Below are 18466 nucleotides of genomic sequence, written 5' to 3' on the forward strand. Positions count from 1 at the left end.
GGTTGGTGGCTACCGTACTGGGCAGCGTGGCTCTGAATGGTGACTTTGCTGTACATCCTTTTCAGTGTGTTTTTACTCACTCTTGAATAGTTTAAAATAGTTTAAGGACTTTTCAGTGTATTGTCTGAGAGCACCGGACTTCAAACTGTTGTGTTTCCAGCAGTAAATGCTCATGAAATCTGCTGGGGTTTTGGAGGATTGTGCCCATTGTTCCTGATTCTCTGCCTCCTGTTCTTGCTGGGTGTTAGGTCCCGAGGCAGGAACGCACGAGGCCAGAGTGGTGAGGGGTTACGAACTTATTCGCTCATCCGCACACCAGGGGGCTGAGCCTGGATGGCTCCAGCCCCCAGTGACGGGAGTCAGCGGCTTTTAAAGGACTCTAGGCGGAATTTTTCTGGGCAGAGAATTTTCTCTCTGCAGGTCCGGATTCCGGGAAATCCGGAGGGGAGAGAGAATGGTCTTAGCGAGTGGATTGTGGTCTAGGCAAGTGGCATGTCCATTGTGAAGTGGCCTGAAGGTCAGTTCCTAGGGGAGGGGCTATCGATTCAATAGTTCAATCAAACCTAACACGGGGCCCGTGTTGACCAGGCCAGGTTGGCCATCATCAGGGTTCACGTCTCATTTGTGAGTGTGCTGGTTTTCTGGGATTGCCTCAAACTTAGTGGCTTCAGACAACGGGAGTGTATGTTTGTACAGTTCTGCAGCCAGAAGTCTGAAGTCAGGTGAGGGGGGCTGTGTTCCCTCTGCAGCCCCCCACCCCCACCCCGGGGGGAGAATCCATCCTTGCTTCTTCCAGCGTCTCAGGCTGCCGGCATTCCTTGGCTTATGGCCATATCACTCCGATTTCTGCCTCCCTTGTCACATTGCCTCCTCCTCAGTGTGCCTCTCCTCTGTGTGTCCCTTCTTAAGACACTTGTCACTGGATTTAGGGTCCACTTGGATAATCAGGGTGATAGCATCTCGAGATCCTCGCCTTTATTGCATCTGCAAAGAGCCTTTTTCCAAATAAGGTCGGTTCTGGGGATTGGACCGTGGGCACATCTCCTGCAGGGCCACCCTTCAGCCCACTCAGTGAAGCGCGAGTGTTTTGACATAGGAATGAAGAAGCGAGGAGGATGAGACGGTTTATTTTTCTCAGGCATGAAGTGCACACAAGAGCAGGCTTTGAAAGGCACACTGACACCCCGCCTCGTTTCTCAGCGTCACGGGAAGTCTGGTCCATGCCGGCCAGGGTTGGGTCACGTTGGCCACTCCAAGAGTGGACGTGGGTTCACGTGGTAAACAAGTGTGTCAGATGCACTCGGGGAAGCAGAAGGAAAGACAGCAGGAAGGCAAGAAGGTCTTGAGCTGTTCAAAAGTGAACACGGTAGTGCCGGTAACGTGCGCCGGAAAGGGCCGGCCCCGCCCCGCACTGAAACAGGCCGGCTTTCCTCATCGGATTGTCATGGCTGTGATTATGTATTTATATGAGCATCATCTGCCTGTTATTAATGAGGAGGATGGTAGATAAACTAAGGGGAGAGACTCTCCTGCCGGGATACAAAACAAAGAATGGAGCCGAATCCGTAAGTCACCCAATGGGGCCGGGGGACAGCGACCCGCCTTTAGGAGTTCCGGGCTCCGTGGAGACGCCATGGCCACGGCCGCGCTTGTTCGCGGCAGCTTTACGCGCCCGTTCCTCTTCTCTATGACCATCAGGATGGCACTGATCCGGGTTTGCAAATGAGGTTTTCTTGATGTTGTCATGTCAGCATCTGGATTCCAGGCGGGCTGCCTCCCAGACCTGGCCCTCCCCGGTGTCACGGCAGGCCCCCTCCCCCACCTAACCGCCCCCAGGGGCCCTGGGATTTGCTAATGAGCCCGGAAGCCATAAACAGTAATGAAAGTGTTTGTGTCGCTGCTGTGGGCTGGCCCTTGGGATCCCTTCCCATCATTAAACTGGGGATTCTCCTTCTGCCTCGGAGTTCAAAGAGAAGGCATGTCCTCACGGTGGCATTCACGTATTCCTTCACCCCCCATTCACTTGTTCATTTACATATTCATTCATTCATTCATTCATTCATTCGTTCGTTCCTTCAGCAGTTGAGTGTCCGCTAAGAGCCAGGTTCCAGCGCTGTGCTGGGCCCACAGAGGGGAGAGGAAAGCAGGCTCGGGGTCACCGGGACCCAGCTCCTCTCGAGAGCGCCGTGACCTTGGGAAATTCCTTTCATCCTTCTCGCTTTCCTCATCTGTGAAATGAGGAGACAGATACAACTGTGGCTGAGCCCCAAGAGCTGCAGAGACCACTCGGAAATTGTGGGATCTGCTTTTCCCGGCTCAGGGATTCTCAGATAGAGGGCGCTGACCCGGAGAGATTCTGAGAAGGCCCATCCTCCCCGCCCCCCTGCGTACCTCTCCCCGCCTCCACCCTGCTGGGATTACTGCTTAGTCTCTCTAGAACGGTCTGAGGCCCTGATAGGGTCACCAGGTTTTGCGAACAAAAAGACAGTTTGCCCAAATTAAATATGACTTCAGAAAACAATTTTTCCCCCTAGATAAGTATGGGCCACATTACATTGGGATATCCTTATACTAAAGAATGCGCGAGTCCCGTCTTTCACACGGCAGCGCTCGGCCCCGGGGTGTGCTGGGAAGTCGTGCAGTTGCAGAGCTTCTGATTCCCTCACGCAGCCACCACCGCCCACGTTACAGATAACCACACCCAGACCCTGAGCGGCCACAGCCAACGTGGACAGCGCGGTGGTGGCCTGGGCGGGAGCGGGCCTGACTCCCGCTCTGATGGGCGGAACGGCGGAGGGTAGCGCTCAGATGAGAGGAGGTTGCGTGTTTAACCCCCAGGACTAAACATTCGCCAGAGGAAGGGGTTCTGAGCTCAGAGAGGACAGTGAGGGCTCCCGGGAGCTGGCCCTCCCCGCCTCGCTCAGCCCCCGTTTCCATCTTTTAAAAAAATGTCAATAAAGCACAGGGAGGGGCGGGGAGCCAAGGAAGAGGACGGAGCCGTTCCTGTCATTCTCGCCTTCAAACCAGGCCCTGGTGCCGGCTCCCTGAGCTTCTGTCGCCCGGGCTCCAACCCGCAGAGGACCTGTCTGCCCCTTTAAGGGGCACAGAGCTGCCCTGGGCCCCCCTCTCTCATGCCGGGCACGCTGAGCGAGTGGCATCCTGGAGGAGGGACTCCCGCAGCTGCGGGAGCTGTGGCCGCTTCCCGCCAGGCGCGGTAATTGCAGAACTCCGACGGCTCTCATTCTCTCATTAGCCCTGTGACTCCTTCTGGCCTCAGCTCACCGGCTCCTCCGCCTCCTGGTTTACCAGCTGGCCCTGGAAGGTGTTGTCGGTCGGGAGGGCAAGGGGACACGCATGCCCTTGACCGGTGGGTCCTCCTCAGGGGCTTCTTCAGGGCCTCCCAGAGCCAGGGCTGGTGGTGGCTTGACCTCCGAGCTCACGGCCAGGCACTTGGGAGCTGACCTGTGGTCCCCACTCCGTGGTCGTGGCCCCTGGAGCCACTTGGCTGCCAGGCCTACGGGTCGTGCAGAGCGGAGCAGAGACCTCAGGCCCAGCTCGTCGGCTCCTGGGCCAGGATGCTCCCGAGTTTAGGCTTTGCATTGTGTGGAGCCCCGTGCTGCTGACCACACTTTGGTCCCACCCTCGGTCTCTGCATCTTCTTCATCCTACACGCAGTCCCGGAGTCACGACGGTCGCCGTCACAGCCAGTGCGCCTGGCACCTCCCAGGGACACGCGTGCGGGGATGTAAAGGACACGTGAGGTGAGGGCGCAGTCCAAGCCTCCTCCGGAAACCAGCCAGACACACCTGCCCAGCCTGGGCCCCGGCGTCCACCTGTGGCCGACACCCTCCCGTGGGCCCAGGCCAGGAGGTGGTGGCAGTCGCCGCCCTCAGGCTTTCTGGAAGGGCAGGCGAGGCATGCCAGCCCTGAAGGCCCCCCACCAGGGTGTGAGGTCAGGGTGTGAGTGGTCCCCACGCCGGCCCACCTCGCTGGACAGTGTCATCTGCTCAGCAGGGTAATGCACTTGGGCTGGAGGTCTGTGTCTCCAGGAAAAAAACAGGAAGGAGCCTGGGAACCCCCAGCTGGCGGCCCTGCCTGAGGGCGCCTCCTGTGCTCATTTTTAAAAATAGGTTTTTATTGATTTCAGAGAGGAAGGGAGAGGGAGAGAGAGACAGAAACATCAGTGATGAGAGAGAACCATTGATCACTTGCCTCCTGCACGCCCCCTACTGGGGACCCAGCCTGCAACCCAGGCATGTGCCCTGACCGGGAATGGAACCATGACCTCCTGGTTCATAGGTCGACACTCAACCACTGAGCCATGCTGGCCGGACGGTGTGCTTATCTTCATATGGGAGCAGGGTCCTGGGTGGGAAGAGGGCCTGTGTGGCCGGGGCGCAGGGCACCGGGCGGGAGGCGCACTGGACTCCCCTCGGAGGTGCGTGGCCGTGGCCGTCTCGCAGTGAAGGGACCCGGGCCGGCCCCGCCACGCCCCGCAGTGCCAGGAGCACAGGCCTTGGGGTCCAAACGGCGTAGAAGCTCCCAGCACGAGGCCGACCATCCTTGGGGCCTCAGTTTCCCTACGTGGAAACGGCGAACTGCCTCGCACTCCCAGGCGGCTGGGAGGGTGGAGCACCCTGTGGGCGAGGCCTCTAGCTGGCGCCTGGGTGCCTGGCCGTGGTGGGTTCTCAGTGAGCGAGCCCGCCCTCCCGCCCCCCCCCCCCCGCTCCCCCCCTCTTCCCGGCCCAGGTCCTGCCAGGACGGCCGTTGTGCCGCCAGGACGGGAACATCTCCCGGCCACTCCTTGTTCACGGCCTGGTGTCCTGGCCCAGGCAGCTGGGAGCGCTGGAGAGGGGAGCCCAGGCAGCTGGGTGGGCCCCGGGCCAGGCCTCCACCCGCAGCTCCCCTTTCAGTACCAACCGTGAGGGACCTGACAGGTGAGGGGATGGAGCCTACCGAGGTGGGAGGTGGAGCTGCCACCCGGAGCGGGAGGGGCCCTGCCCATCCGCCTCCCAGCCCACACCCGCACCCTCGGCCACCTTGGGGTGCCCCTGATGTTGGGGCTGTCACTGCTGTTCCAGCCCCTCTTGTGCAGGTCCTGACACTGCAGCCCCTGTCCCCCCTGTCCCCCCTGTCCTCCTTCCTCCCTGCCCCCCAGAGGCAGGGATCCAGGACCTCTCCATGAGGCGGGGGGAGGCAGGAGCCTGGCTGTGTGTACAGCACACAGAGTCTGGAGGGCTCCCCCCGGCCACCTCCGAATGCTCAGTGCCTCGTACAGGGGCTGGCACCCAGCAGGTACTCAGTAAATACTGAATGGATAAATGGCCCCGTTTAGGAAAATGCAGAACACCTGGGCTGGCTCAGGGCGGGCTGTGCTGGCAGCGAGCGGGGAGGGGAGTGGGAGCCACAGGAGGCTTTGGGAGGATCATGGTCGTGGTGAGGATGTTGCAGTTTCGGGGAAGTCCCTCTGGCTGCGGGGGCGACTGGGCCAGGAGAAGGCGGCCAGCCTTCCAGGAGAGCCGTGACAAGGCCTGGGCCAGGCGGGGGCGGGAGAGGCGGCAGCGGGCTTGGCCGGCTTTGCCAGCCATGACCTCAGCACCCCGCTCAGGCCTGAGCCACGTCTCCCCTGCGCCTGGAGCAGACACGGCTTGGCCAGGGCTCCGATGGGCACGGTGATGTGATGCGGCCCGAAGGTGTCTGGTCTGTCAGCTGGCCATTTGGCCCCTCTCGCCTGCCTGGGCAGCAGCCGCGCCTGCGGGAGGCAGGGAGGGGGGAGGAGCCAGCGAGGCCAGCTGCCAGGACACGGCCACCGGTCGGGCCAGCACCAGGCCCCACGTCCCTCCCCACGGCGGCTCCTCACGCTGGCACGGGGCAGCGCTTGACAGTTGGCAGAGCCCTCCGGCCTGGGAAGTTCCTGTCGCCATCACACACGGAGGGAAACTGAGGCTCAGGGGCGGGGATCGGGGGATGAGAGCAGAAGAGGGTGGGATTCGGAGTCAGGACCCAGGACCCGGCCGCAGGTTCGCCACATGCCAGGCCCTCTCTGTCTTCGTCTCATTAGTGACTCCTGCCCTCCCCCCTCCTCTCCGTACCCTACGGTCTGGGACTTGGTTTGGGTGCATGATGAGAACAGCCCGGTACTGACCGCACTAACACTTCCCAGGCAGGTGTTCGTTGCCGGGCACTTAGATATCTGTTGCCTCACGAAACCCTCACATCCCTTCAGGGACCAGCGAGCAGGCTCAGGCACGTCTGTAACTTGCTGAGAATCGGGGGGCTTTTAAACTAGGGTCTCCCGTCACAGCCTGGTCAGCAATTCCCAGTGGCTCTCAGACCTCAGCGCCCGGGGACCTTGTCAAATGCAGGTTCCAGGCACCAGTGATTCTGATCCGGGGCCCGGGTGGGGCCCTGGGACCTCCGTCTGCAGGAGAGAGGCCGGGCGACACTGCCTCGGGCTTTCAGGAGCTTGTGCTGCAAGGAGAGGCGGGAGCATGTGGACTCCTCGGTCCCCGCCCGACCCTGTAGCTCTGGCCTCGGGCCACTGACCACCTGGAGGGCCCACAGGGGTCTGAGTGGGGGGTGGCGCCTGGAGGGCTGTGCTGGACCCCATCTGGGCGTCACTGCTGCCGTGAGCACCATCCGACCTGGCCTAGAAACAGGCCCTCAGCCTGACCGGGTCCTGCTGACCACAGGCAGACCCCCAGCTGCCCGGTCCCCTGTCCCCAGGCCCATCTGCCTCTGTGCCGGCCAGGCCAACAGCCACTCTGCAGGGGCCGTCTGGCCTGGCAGGGAGGAGCTGGCAGCCCCAGCCCTGGCCCTGAGGCACCCACCGAGGGGGCAGCGCTGGCCCCCACTTGCTCTGGCCCCTCCGCTGGCAGATGTGGGCCAAGCGTGGTCAGGGTTCCAGGCCATTCCCAGGCTCGCTCCCCCGCGCCCCCTCTTCTGGGGCCTGGGTTTCTGCCTGAAGGGAGCGGGGCGTCTGTAAAAGCATGCGACCCCAGGGGAGTGTCATCAGCCGTAAAAAGGACAGAGACCAAAAAGGACAGAGACCATCGCTCCAGCCATCGAACCAGAGAGCCTGAGGCCGAGGGAGAGGCCGGCACAGGCCACAGGTCGTAGGATTCCCGCCACGTGAAACGTCCAGGACAGGCACGTCCGCGGTGGCCGGGAGGGGGCAGTGGCCGCTGGGGCGCAGGGTTTCTTGGGGTGACGGGAACGTGTAGCATTAGACAGGTGGCCGCATCACACAGGGGAGATGCCCAAAGCTGCTGAGGCCGCGCTGTAACGTGTCCTGGGAGGACCCAGGGTCGGCTGTTACTATACCCTGTCCTGGTCCAGCACGTCCCACAGTCCCGGTTCTCTGGATCCTCCCCATGCTGTCCTGACCCCGCCTGAGGGCGCCTCTGTGGGAGCTGGGGTTCGGGGAGCCCCATTTGAGCATCCTGGCCTGCATGCAGCCCTGTCCTCACCAGAGTCCGCACGAGACCTAATTTACAGGCGAGGAAACTCGGTCTCGGGCCACACTCCCTGCGGATGGTGCTGCTGGGCCTGGGCCGGAGTCTGCCGGGTCAGGCCTGCCCTCTCGCGGCCTCACGCTGTCCCCATCCCCAGGGCTGTCCCAGGCCCCACAGGAGATGCTGTGATACAAACAAAGGAATAGATGCTGGCGTGGAGGACTTGGCGGCTCCCCCGGGGCAGCGGAGACCTGAATGGTGATCAGAGCTGCCTGGTGGCCCGCGAAGGTGGCGCTGTGGTCAGCACAGCGTCCGCGAGGCACCTCGTGCGTGGGGGCGGGGGAGCGTGCAGCCTTCCCACCTCTAACGCAGGGGAGCAGCCCCCCGGCAGAGCGGGGTGGGGTGGCCGTGCTGTGCGTGGCAGGTGCTGTGATGTGCCCGCTCCCCTTCCTCAGCCAGCGCCGCCGCGGAACAAACCTCCACCATGCTCTGCGGTTCTTCCTCCCGAACCCCTCGCCTCCGTCGTCCCCTGGAGCTCCCCATCCTGGGCACATGCAACTGTCCCCCTGCTCAGATGGCACCACTGAGCCTCAAGAAGGGGTGTGACAGCCCATGGCCGCGCAGCCACGGCCCTGGAGCCCAGGTCCAGCCCAGGACGGCCGCCTGGCCCAGGAACGGCGCAGGAGTCTGCCAGCAGGACTCACAGTCACACCTCCTGCAGGCCGGGGGCAGAGGGTGGCGGATATGAAGCTGACGTACATGTTGTAAATTGCCTGCCGACGTTTAGTGTCCGTTACCTTGGTAACCGCCCAGCATTTATGGACCACGTTGGCTCTGGGTACCCTTGGTTACACTGCCACTCTAACTGAATAGCATGGTTATTTCTCCATCATAAACATAACATAAATTATGCATATGTCCACACTCATCACACCATATACGTAAAATACATGCGTTTTTGCGTACCCATTTTACCTCAGTAGAGCTATTAAAATATGTATTCATTACAGAAAATCTAGGAGACAGAGAAGTAGGGAGAGAAGAGAATTAAAGAAAGAGAATTAAAAATATCTCAATCCAATCACCTAAGGCACCTCTGCTGACAGGATGGAAATCTCCGCCGGGCTGTCTCTGCCGGTGTGTGTGCTGTTGGCGTGGCTGTGACCACTGGTCTATATAATGAAGAACGTTTTATACACAACTTGACACCCCACTCTCTCCCCCTTAGGGGTGCTGATAGGAAGCAGCAAGAATCAGTGCCATGTCGGGGACCCAGTGCTGCTGGGCTGTGGTCCTGCGTGTGGCTCTCCGTGTCCCTGGGCGAGGCCGGCCTCCCCACAGTGGGGCGGGGGGGGGGAAGGAGGCAGTGCCAGCACCGGGGCCTGACCGCACCCCACTCCCACCTCAGTGCGCGCTTCCCAGGAGCTGCTCCCTGTGTTGTCTGTGTGAGCTGAGTGCAGGGCGCGTTCCTCTTGACCGATGCGTCCGTCCCGCCTCATCTGCTCCCGAACGCCTCTTCCTCCTGCTTTCTTTCCCGCCAAAGCGGGCGTTACCTGCGCCTCGGGGCCTCTGGTGGCCACTGGACAAGAGAAACGCTTTATTGACTAACAGCGGGGAAAGCCCTCCAGGCTGAGAGCAGCTGTGGAGACAAGAGGGAGCCCGCGTGGGAGTGGAGCTGTCAGGAGTGAGGGGTGGAGGGAGGCGAGGCTGGGAGAGGGCGTCCGTTACTCTTTACCGAGTTAAAAACAGGGCACTCCCCGGCATTCAGCACTGACTATTTGCAGCCACGCATCTGCTGATGCTGCTGATCGGGGCTTGTTGGGCTGGGGACCTGCCTGGGCGCTTGGCTGGGTCTCACACACTCGTCCCCTGTCCTCCTCCTCCTGCCCTCCCCCGCCCTCCGGCCAGGACCGATGGGCTCGGGCCATCTGGGCAGGTCCTTCTCCGGGCAGTGGCCCAGGCCCGGCTTGGTGGCCTGTCTGCTGGTGTCCCGCAGGCCCAAGCAAACCACAGGGACCAGCCCAGGGTCAGGGTGAGGGCAGCAATGCTGGGTTCCGGCGCAGGGGAGGCGGGAGGAGATTGGGCTCCTGATGTGGGCTGCCTCAGGGACCGCTTCAGGCTCCGAGACCTTTGCTTTCCTCTGACATGATGGGGGTCGTTGGAGGCTGTGGTGCGGGCTCCTCTCGCTGCCCTCCCTGCTGAGGCTAGCCCAGCCGGGCAGGGCGTGGCCGGGGGAGCCCTGGGAGGCAGCTGTAGGCCTGCACAGGGGACAGGCAGAGAAGGGGGCGGGAATTGGGCATGAAGACTGAGCCAGTGGGATGAGGCGGAGAGAGGACGGAGGTTGCGAGGGGGAGAGTCAGGCCCGGCCAGCAGAGGACGGAGCTGCCATCACCGAGAGGGGGGGCTGCGCAGAGGAGGGGGTTGAAGGGATGAGGATCAGGATTGGGTTTGGGGACCAGTGGAGGGTTTTGAGCAGAGACACGCCATGACTCAGGTGGCCCATCGCCCGGGACGCTGTGGGGGAACAGAGTGGAGGGTGGGACCCGGGAGGCGTGGTCTGATCTGCGGTTGTTGAAAGTAGATCCACGGTGCCTAGGAGTCCCCACCAGGAATGTGAGGGTCACAGGGGCCCATCCAGGGGAGCTCAGAGGGGGTGGGCAGGAAGAGGTATAGTTGGTCTCAGTGGCCCCCAGAATTGGGCTAGTGAGTGTCAGGTTTGCATCCCAGTCACCTGGCGGGTACAGGAGGGAACCCTCAAACTGCTTCTGGGAGGAGCAGGAGGCAGGAGGCAGGAGGCAGGAGGCAGGAGGCAGGAGGGAAGGAGACAGGAGGCAGGAAGGAGCCGGAGTGAACAGGTCTCTGCCCAGTGGCCAGCGGGGAGGAGGGGGCAGGTGTCTCCCCACCCCTCAGGCTGCTGCTGCCTGGTGGGGTCCCACTTGGGGGTGCAGGGCCTCTGGGTGGGGTGGAGGTGGGCCCAGTTGTGTTGAACAGCATGGGACTGGGTCCTAATGAGCCTCGTCTTCCTGTCTCTCCGCCCCCCCAGCCGATGTCATCTCCACTGTCGAGTTCAACCACACGGGAGAGCTGCTGGCCACAGGCGACAAGGGTGGCCGGGTTGTCATCTTCCAGCGGGAGCCAGAGGTGCGTGGGGTGGAGGGCAGGGCCTGGAGGGGGGGTGCGGGCCTGGGACAGGGGCGGGGTCTGGGGTGGGGGGCGGGGCCTGGAGCAGGGGGGGTGGGGCTGTCTCAGCAGGTGCCCCCACGGTCCACCAGGATGGTCCCTGGGGAGCTTGCCTGCCTCCCAGCAGGATCGCGGGGCTGGCTGGAAAGGGTGCGCGGGTGCAGGGCGGGACCGGGCAGCTCTGGGGCAGGGAGGGCCCCTGGTCCGCTCAGCAGATGTTTGCTGGTTGCTCACTGTGTCCTGAACCTGGAGACACGGGACCAGCAGAGCCAGGCTGCCCTGGCACAGTACGGGCGCTTCCCATCCTGGGCGGAGGGAGGCTGTGGGCTGGCCCTCGGGCGGGGGTGGCGGTTTTGTTTGTCTCAGGCCCCAGAGCCCCAGCCCCCTGGGTGGTCCAGCAGAATTCGGGTAAGACAGGCGGCCTGGAACACCCTGCCTGGGCGCTGTTTCTGAACCACTGGAAGAAAGGGGTGATAAAAGGCCCCATTAATTGAGCACCTGTTACGTGCTGACACCTTGCCACCTTCTCTACGCACTTCCCATGTACCCTTGCTGCTCACCTCAGCGGGTGGGGACCGACACCAGTTTACAGACAGGGTCTCTTGGGGAAGTCACGCCAGCTAGTGAGCACAAGCCAGGATTGAAACCAAGACTGTGGCCTGTCACCTAACAGCACCCTGCCTCTGAGGGCGGCGCCCGCATCAGACACCTGCTGCATTACATGCTGGATAAGGACGTGGGGGAGAAAAGGGGGGGGAGAGGGAAGGATGTGGGGGGAGAGGACCGCATTCAGTCCTTCAGCATCATCCAGACCTCACCTGTGTCCCCCGTCACCTCCCTGGGCCCCAGAGGGGGAGCCGTGCTATCACCCTCCCCACCTCACAGCCTCACAGCCGGGCTGGAGCTCGGGCTGGAAGCGGCTAAGCAAGGACGCCCCCGGGACACGGGCAGCCCAATCCGTTACCCGCCGGGCCTGCGGCAGGAGCGAGCCGACTCCGTGAGCAGGACGCGCGTGTCCCGGGGGGTGGCCAAGCCCAGCCTCCTTTCTGCCGAACTGAAGAAGGAGGTTCAACGGGGAGTGCCAGAGCCTCGGTTTTGAATTTTTCTCTTTTAATTGTTGTTAATCCCGGTCCCACTGGCCTTAGTCACACCCAGTGCTCCTGGGACACGGAGTGATTGGAGGCAGGAAGACTGAAGAACTTGAAAGCGTTCTAGAAGCAAGGCAGGTGTAGACATTTGGCAGTGGGTGCTTTTTAAACATTCCCTGGGAACGTGACATTGTGCCGGGTAAGTGCCTTGGATTTGCTGCCAGGCGGTGAGGCCTCCGGTTAGTGTCATGTTGTCCCATAAACTTGCTGTCTCCTGGGAAGTGGCCCCTGGTGCCCGGCGTGGGCTCACCAGCTCACTAGTTTGGGGCTCTGCTGCCCACGCCAGGATGGGACCCCCAGCGAGGGCAGCCGGGAAGCAATTCCCTACCTGAGTCTGACATGACGGGGCACTGCCCGGGGAGTCACTTCAGAGCATGCTCAGTCCCCACGTCCCGCCCCATGGACACGAGGGCGTGAGGAGCAGGCCACAGCCTCAGCCTCTGGGACAGACGGACCCCGCGGAGGGAGCTACACGTAGTGGACACGTGGCCTAGGCAGGTTCAGCCACCCCTGAGCCTCCACTTGCTGACCTGTAAAATGGGGAGTCATGGTACTCAGCATGGAGGGGCCTCGAGGACAGGAAATGAGGCGTGAGACGCACTTAGCTCAGTGTCCACACATAGAAGGTGCTCAGGAAACAGGCGCTAGCTTGTCCTACAGCCACACGGCAAGGAGATGAAAAAGCTGGGTTTCCGGTGACCCTTGGTGGGTCCAGGGGCAACGCTGGACGCCCGGTCGCCATTGCTGTCGGGCCTGCCGTGGGTTTAACCCCTGGGCCCGGCTCTTGCCTGTTCCCACGCCCCTGCCGTCCTAGCTCAGGCCCCATCGGGTTTCCTTGCAGAGTAAAAATGCGCCTCACAGCCAGGGCGAGTACGACGTCTACAGCACCTTCCAGAGCCACGAGCCGGAGTTCGACTATCTCAAGAGCCTGGAGATAGAGGAGAAAATCAACAAGATCAAATGGCTCCCTCAGCAGAACGCCGCCCACTCCCTGCTGTCCACCAACGGTGAGGGCGTGCCTGCGTGCCTGAGTGTGTGTGTGCCCGAGCATGTGTGTGTGCAGGCATGCGTGTGTGTGTGTCTGAGCATGTGTGTGTGCAGGCATGAGTGTGTGTGTCTGAGCATGTGTGTGTGCAGGCATGCGTGTGTGTGTCTGAGTGTGGGTGTGCCTGAGTGTGTGTGTGCCCGAGCATGTGTGTGTGCAGGCATGCATGTGTGTGTCTGAGCATGTGTGTGTGCAGGCATGAGTGTGTGTGTCTGAGCATGTGTGTGTGCAGGCATGTGTGTGTGTGTGTCTGAGCATGTGTGTGTGCAGGCATGCGTGTGTGTGTCTGAGCATGTGTGTGCAGGCATGCGTGTGTGTGAGCATGTGTGTGTGCAGGCATGCGTGTGTGTGTCTGAGCATGTGTGTGTGCAGGCATGTGTGTGTGTGTCTGAGCATGTGTGTGTGCAGGCATGCGTGTGTGTGTCTGAGCATGTGTGTGTGCAGGCATGAGTGTGTGTGTCTGAGCATGTGTGCCTGTGTGCCTGAGTGTGTGTGCAGGCGTGTGTGTGCCTGAGTGTGGGCATGCAGGTGTAGGCGTGTGATGTCACGGTTTGCATCAAATGCTATTTTCACTGCACTGACACGGTCGGTGAGCGTTTTCCTCCGTCTTTGGCTCCTAAAAACCACATCTGAGTAGGTGTAAATCCCACCCGGTGAACGTGCCCCTGTCCCCGCCTTCCCTGTTGGACACGGGCCATCCCATGGGGATGCGCAGCGCCATCAACATGGTCGTGATGGTCTCCCCTGGGGAGGGCTGACACTCCTGAGGGAGGAGGGCCAGGGAACACGGGACGCCCGAGGCAGACTTGGTCTCCATCTGCCCCTCAGACGCAGGCCACCCTGGGAAGAGTGATGGCGCCCCCCCCCCCCCCCACAAGGCCGGCCGCTCGAGGGGAAGGCCATAGCCGGGATCCCCTCTTCCTTGGGGACCTCCGTCTGTTTTCTCTTAGGGCCTTCATCTGATTGGACGAGGCCCACCCAGACTAGGGAGGGTGATCGGCTGTACTCTGTGGGTTAAATGTTACTCTCATCTCAGGACACCTTCACAGCCACACTCACACACGTCTGAGCAAAGAGCTGGTGCCTGCGGCTTAGCCCAGTCGACACATAAAATAGGCTCACAGCTGCCAAGTTATTCTTTCGATGTTGTTGGCGGATGGCAGGGAAGTGAGGCTCCTGGAGAGAGGGTGCTGGTTCGGGGAGGGGTTGCTGCTCGGAAATACAGGGCCTCCCCTGGGCGGGGGCCTCCCCTGGGCGGGGGGCCTCAGGGAGGGGCTTGGAGACGCGGGAGCTGCGTCAGGGCCGGCTCTCTGGGGGTCGGTGACAGACTGATCACTCCCCTGAACGGGCCGTGCCCTTTGACCCAGCAATGTCACCGTGGGGACCGTGGTGAGGAGCGAGAGAAGGAAGGCAGGTGTCCCAGCGTGGAGCTGTTCGCTGGGGCCGTTTACCGGGGAGGAAATTGGAACGAACCACCGCTCCCAGCACAGGGTGGCGGCCGAGCGAGCTCCGGGCGCTGCGTCCATATCCGGTGGACAAGGGCGGATGGATGGCCCATTCTCCGTGTTAATCGTGGGTCTTGTTTCACTTTTTTCTGTTTTTAAAGACAAAACCATCAAATTATGGAAGATTACCGAGCGAGATAAGAGGCCCGAGGGCTATAACCTGAAAGACGAGGAAGGGAAACTCAAGGACCTGTCCACCGTGACGTCACTGCAGGTAAGCGGCCGGCTAGGGAGACTGCGGGCCCATGGTTCCTTTATTAGCGGACGAGGATCGCAGGGCTCGAGGCCCTGGAGAGTTGAGCCACAGTCAGTGCGGACCCTGGCTGCGGTCATCTGCCGGCTCCGTGCCTCCATGTCCCCACCTCCAGTGGAGATGGCCTTCTCCTGGAGGCCTCCTGAGGACAAGGCACCCCACGCCCATAAAGAGCCTTTCAGCTGCAACTGAGGGTGCAGAGCAAGTCTGCAACCCCTTGTCACACAAAGAGGGAAACGGGCCCAGAGAGGGGCAGGAACTCACCCGAAGCCGCCCAGCTAGTGAGTGGCAGAGCCAGCGGAGAACCCGTGGCTGAGCTGAGTGGACTCCGAGCCCTTTGCCGAGGGGCCGAGCGGGGCCTGGGGCTGCGACTCTTGCAGCTTCTACGAAGTCTCAGCCTCCAAGATTGCCTTTGATTGACAAAGAGCCCGCGGTTAAGCCACGGAGCCGTGCTAAAGCCAGCCCAGCCCTCAACATGATTCAAAGGCCAAAGGACTCCTGTCTCTCGCAGCTGCGGGACCAGAAGAAAGGGTTCCCTGGAGTCACGGGCTGGGGTTCAAATCCTGCCTCTGCCGCCTCCTGGCGGTGTGACGGGGTGGGGCTCCAGGCTCCACAGCCTCGGTTCTTCATCGGGAACAGGGGTGAGCACTGTGGCAGGTGTGTCTTCAAGCACTCTGGCTGGCACAGCTCGTTGAACCCTCACCCAAATCCTGTCACGTGGCATTATCACCCCCATTTCACAGACGAGGGAACCGAGAGCTGGGATCCAAACCCAGGGCAGGCTGGCCCAGAATCGGCGTCCGTCTGCTCTGACGTGGCCAGGAGGCCCCTGCCTCACGGGAGAGCTGCAGGACGGTCAGTGGCGTCCCAGGGAGGACTGTGGAGAAGCCGGCCCCTTCCCCGTGCAGCAGGCCGGGAAGCACACGGTGCTGCCTCCTCTGTCCCTGGCTTCCAGACACCGGGAGCATAGTGGGTGCTGCGGACGTGCTTGCTGAAGGAGGTGCTGACCCGGATTCACCATTCAGCACACACGCTTATTGAGCACCTAGTGTGTGCCAGGCCCATCTCTAGGCACTGGGAGGCTGCAGTGAACACAGAGCCCGCGGCAGGATGAGGCCCAAGTCTTCTTGGTGTCCCAGTGCCTGGGACAGGCCTGCCTCAGAGGAGGTGGCCACAGAGGGTCATGAAGGAGCGGGGACTAGTGTTGGGAAGTGACTGCTCTCTTCAGCTCCAGTTTGCACATCCTAGCAGACTTTTAAAAAATATTTTTTTATTGATTTCAGAGAGGAAGGGAGAGGGAGAGAGAAACATTAATAAGAATCACTGATCGGTTGCCTCCTGCAAGTCCCCTACAGGGGATCAAGCCCGCAACCCGGGCATGTGCCCTAACGGAATTGAACTGTGACCTCCTGGTTCATAGGTCAATGCCCAACCACTGAGCCACACCGGCCGGGCCGTTCTAGCAGAATTGGAAAGGCTCGTTCCTGTCACATGAAATGCCGTCTCCCTCAGTTCGTTTCTCAGCTGCGAGTGTGGGCTGCTCTGAGCTGCCTGGGCTGGGTGGGGTGAGCGCCTGTCCCCGGCTCGCAGACAAACTGCTCCCCGCTCTCTGCACTGCCGGGTGGCTGTGGGCATCCCCCTCCCCGCCCCCCCCCCCCCCCCGCACCCTGCCACCGCTCCCTGCCTCAGTTTCCTCACTGGCAAAATGGAGATGATGCCCCGCTTCTTCTGAAATGACTGCCCGGCGCACGCACGGAGCACCCGCGAGTTGTCATAAATACGAAGTGAGATCAGTGCTGTTCCCCAGAAGGAGAAATAAACGTTTAAACACGGTGGCCTCTAAATGACCGGCGAATCGCACAAATAAATCTGAGAAGGCAGGGAAGCCAATTATCTGGGTTGTCGAGTAAAGGGAGTGATGGTGTCCCGCCCCCACCGCCAGCCCCAGGCAAGTCTAGGAGGGTTTCCTCTGGTGGGAAAGATGCAATTATCACCTCTTGATGGCCTGGCATCTGCGGCAGAGCCATGGCCCACGGGAATCTCGTTTATTTCCCTCCCAGCATCGGAGATGTTCTTGTACGTCCCACACATCCCGGAGACGGCACTTACCATAAACAGGCTGCGGGAGAAAGGGGGAGGCACGCGGGTCTTTCCTCCCGCCTAGCACTGCCCGAGGACTCGCTGTATTAGCTCTGAGTAGGCACCAGCCTCACCCCCTTTACGGAAAAGGGAACTGAGGCCTGAGATGTTACCCAGTGAAGGTAACACTAGTGAGTGGCAGGGCAGGTTGTGAAGCTGCAGGCAGCTCAGTCTGCACCTTTGCACCAGGAACCCTCAGGGGCAGTCACCCCAGCTTCCTGGCCCGACTCGCATTTCCTGACCCCGTGACTTGGGCAAGTTGGGTTCACCTTGGCATTCAGTCCTCTCACCAGTGATGTGGGGGATGGCAATGGCAGCCCCATTTCCTGGGCATCAAGCCCAGGCCAGGCCATTGTGTCTGTCTGTCCTCGCACCTTTGAAATTTCAGTTTCCTGGAGTGACACACAGCAGTGTATGCTGAGCCTGACAGAGATGTGGGCCGTGTGCTGGGTGTGTGCCAGCCCTACCTACCAGGGCAGCTGCCCTTCTGGGGGGCTGTTGCCTCCAGATCCTGCAGGAGGAGTTGGGGTTCACTAGCTGTCCCGGGGGGGGGGGGCGGTGTTCCAGGCAGAGAGCACGAAGGGAAGCAGAAGCGTGCATCTGATACTGTCTCAGGGATCCTCACACATCCGAGGTGGGAGTTTGTATGAGTGAGGTGAACACTGATGGCTCTAACAGATGACCCGCATTGCAGGGCAGAGCACGCAGAAATGTAATTCTCGCCCTGGCCGGTTTGGCTCAGCGGATAGAGTGTTGGCCTATGGACTGAAGAGTACCGGGTTTGATTCTGGTCAAGGGCACATGCCTGGGTTGTGGGCTCGATCCCCAGTGTGGGGCGTGCAGGAGGCAGCCGATCAGTGATTCTCTCTCATCATTGATGTTTCTATTGCTCTCGCCCTCTCTCTTCCTCTCTGAAATCAATTTAAAAAATTTGTTTTAAATGTAATTCTCACTGCTAGCAAGGTGCTCCTGCAGGGACACAGCCTCCTGCCATTCCATGTGCCTCCATCCCTAAAGGTTGGGTCTTCACCTTCCTTCAGTGGAAGGAGAAAGAGGATAGAAAAGGCACACCTGCCTCTTAACCACCTTGGCCCTTAGTGCCAGGCATCACTGTACTCACAGTCCATTGGTCAGAACCAGTCATGTGGCCACACCCAGATGCAAAGGTAGCTGGGAAGTGTAGTCCTTCCCTGGGCAGCCACTTGTCACTTCCTGGTAGAAGGGATGCAAATGTTTGGTGGGCAGTCAGCTGACTCTGCCATGGTACCTTCTCATTCCATTTGAGAGATGAGGAAATTGGGGTGTGAAGGGGTTCAGTCACTTATTCAGAGTCACATGGTGGGCTCAGAACCAACCCGGGGAGGCCAAGCGAAGGAGGTGGGCTTTCCCGCCGGGCTGGTGGCGATGGTCATTGGCCACGTGCACTGCTTATTTCTGACACGTGCGGATGGCTGCCCATGGGTGCACGCCCCGCTGTGGCTGCCTGGCCCAGGCGTCCTGCCCCCGGCAAGTGGCCCTGCTCTGACCTGCCCTCCTCCTCGTAGGTGCCCGTGCTGAAGCCCATGGACCTGATGGTGGAGGTGAGCCCACGGAGGGTCTTTGCCAATGGCCACACCTACCACATCAACTCCATCTCCGTCAACAGCGACTGCGAGACGTACATGTCGGCCGACGACCTGCGCATCAACCTCTGGCACCTGGCCATCACCGACCGGAGCTTCAGTATCCTTTCCCGCCGCAGT

The 18466-nt window shown here is 61.0% G+C and overlaps 1 protein-coding gene across 3 annotated transcripts in view; it reads left to right on the forward strand.

The window, feature by feature from the left end:
* The window catches only part of PPP2R2C (protein phosphatase 2 regulatory subunit Bgamma), an 81425-nt gene that overhangs the window by 38199 nt on the left and 24760 nt on the right, over positions 1 to 18466 (forward strand). For all 3 annotated transcript variants that reach the window (XM_036328486.1, XM_036328476.1, XM_036328495.1), the window contains exons 2-5: positions 10498 to 10595; positions 12624 to 12789; positions 14434 to 14546; positions 18269 to 18446. In XM_036328486.1, the coding sequence (XP_036184379.1) occupies positions 10498 to 10595; positions 12624 to 12789; positions 14434 to 14546; positions 18269 to 18446 (555 nt within the window). The remainder of the gene's footprint in view (positions 1 to 10497; positions 10596 to 12623; positions 12790 to 14433; positions 14547 to 18268; positions 18447 to 18466) is intronic.

Source organism: Myotis myotis, unplaced genomic scaffold, assembly GCF_014108235.1.
Source record: "Myotis myotis isolate mMyoMyo1 unplaced genomic scaffold, mMyoMyo1.p scaffold_m19_p_1, whole genome shotgun sequence".
Lineage (NCBI taxonomy): Eukaryota > Metazoa > Chordata > Mammalia > Chiroptera > Vespertilionidae > Myotis > Myotis myotis.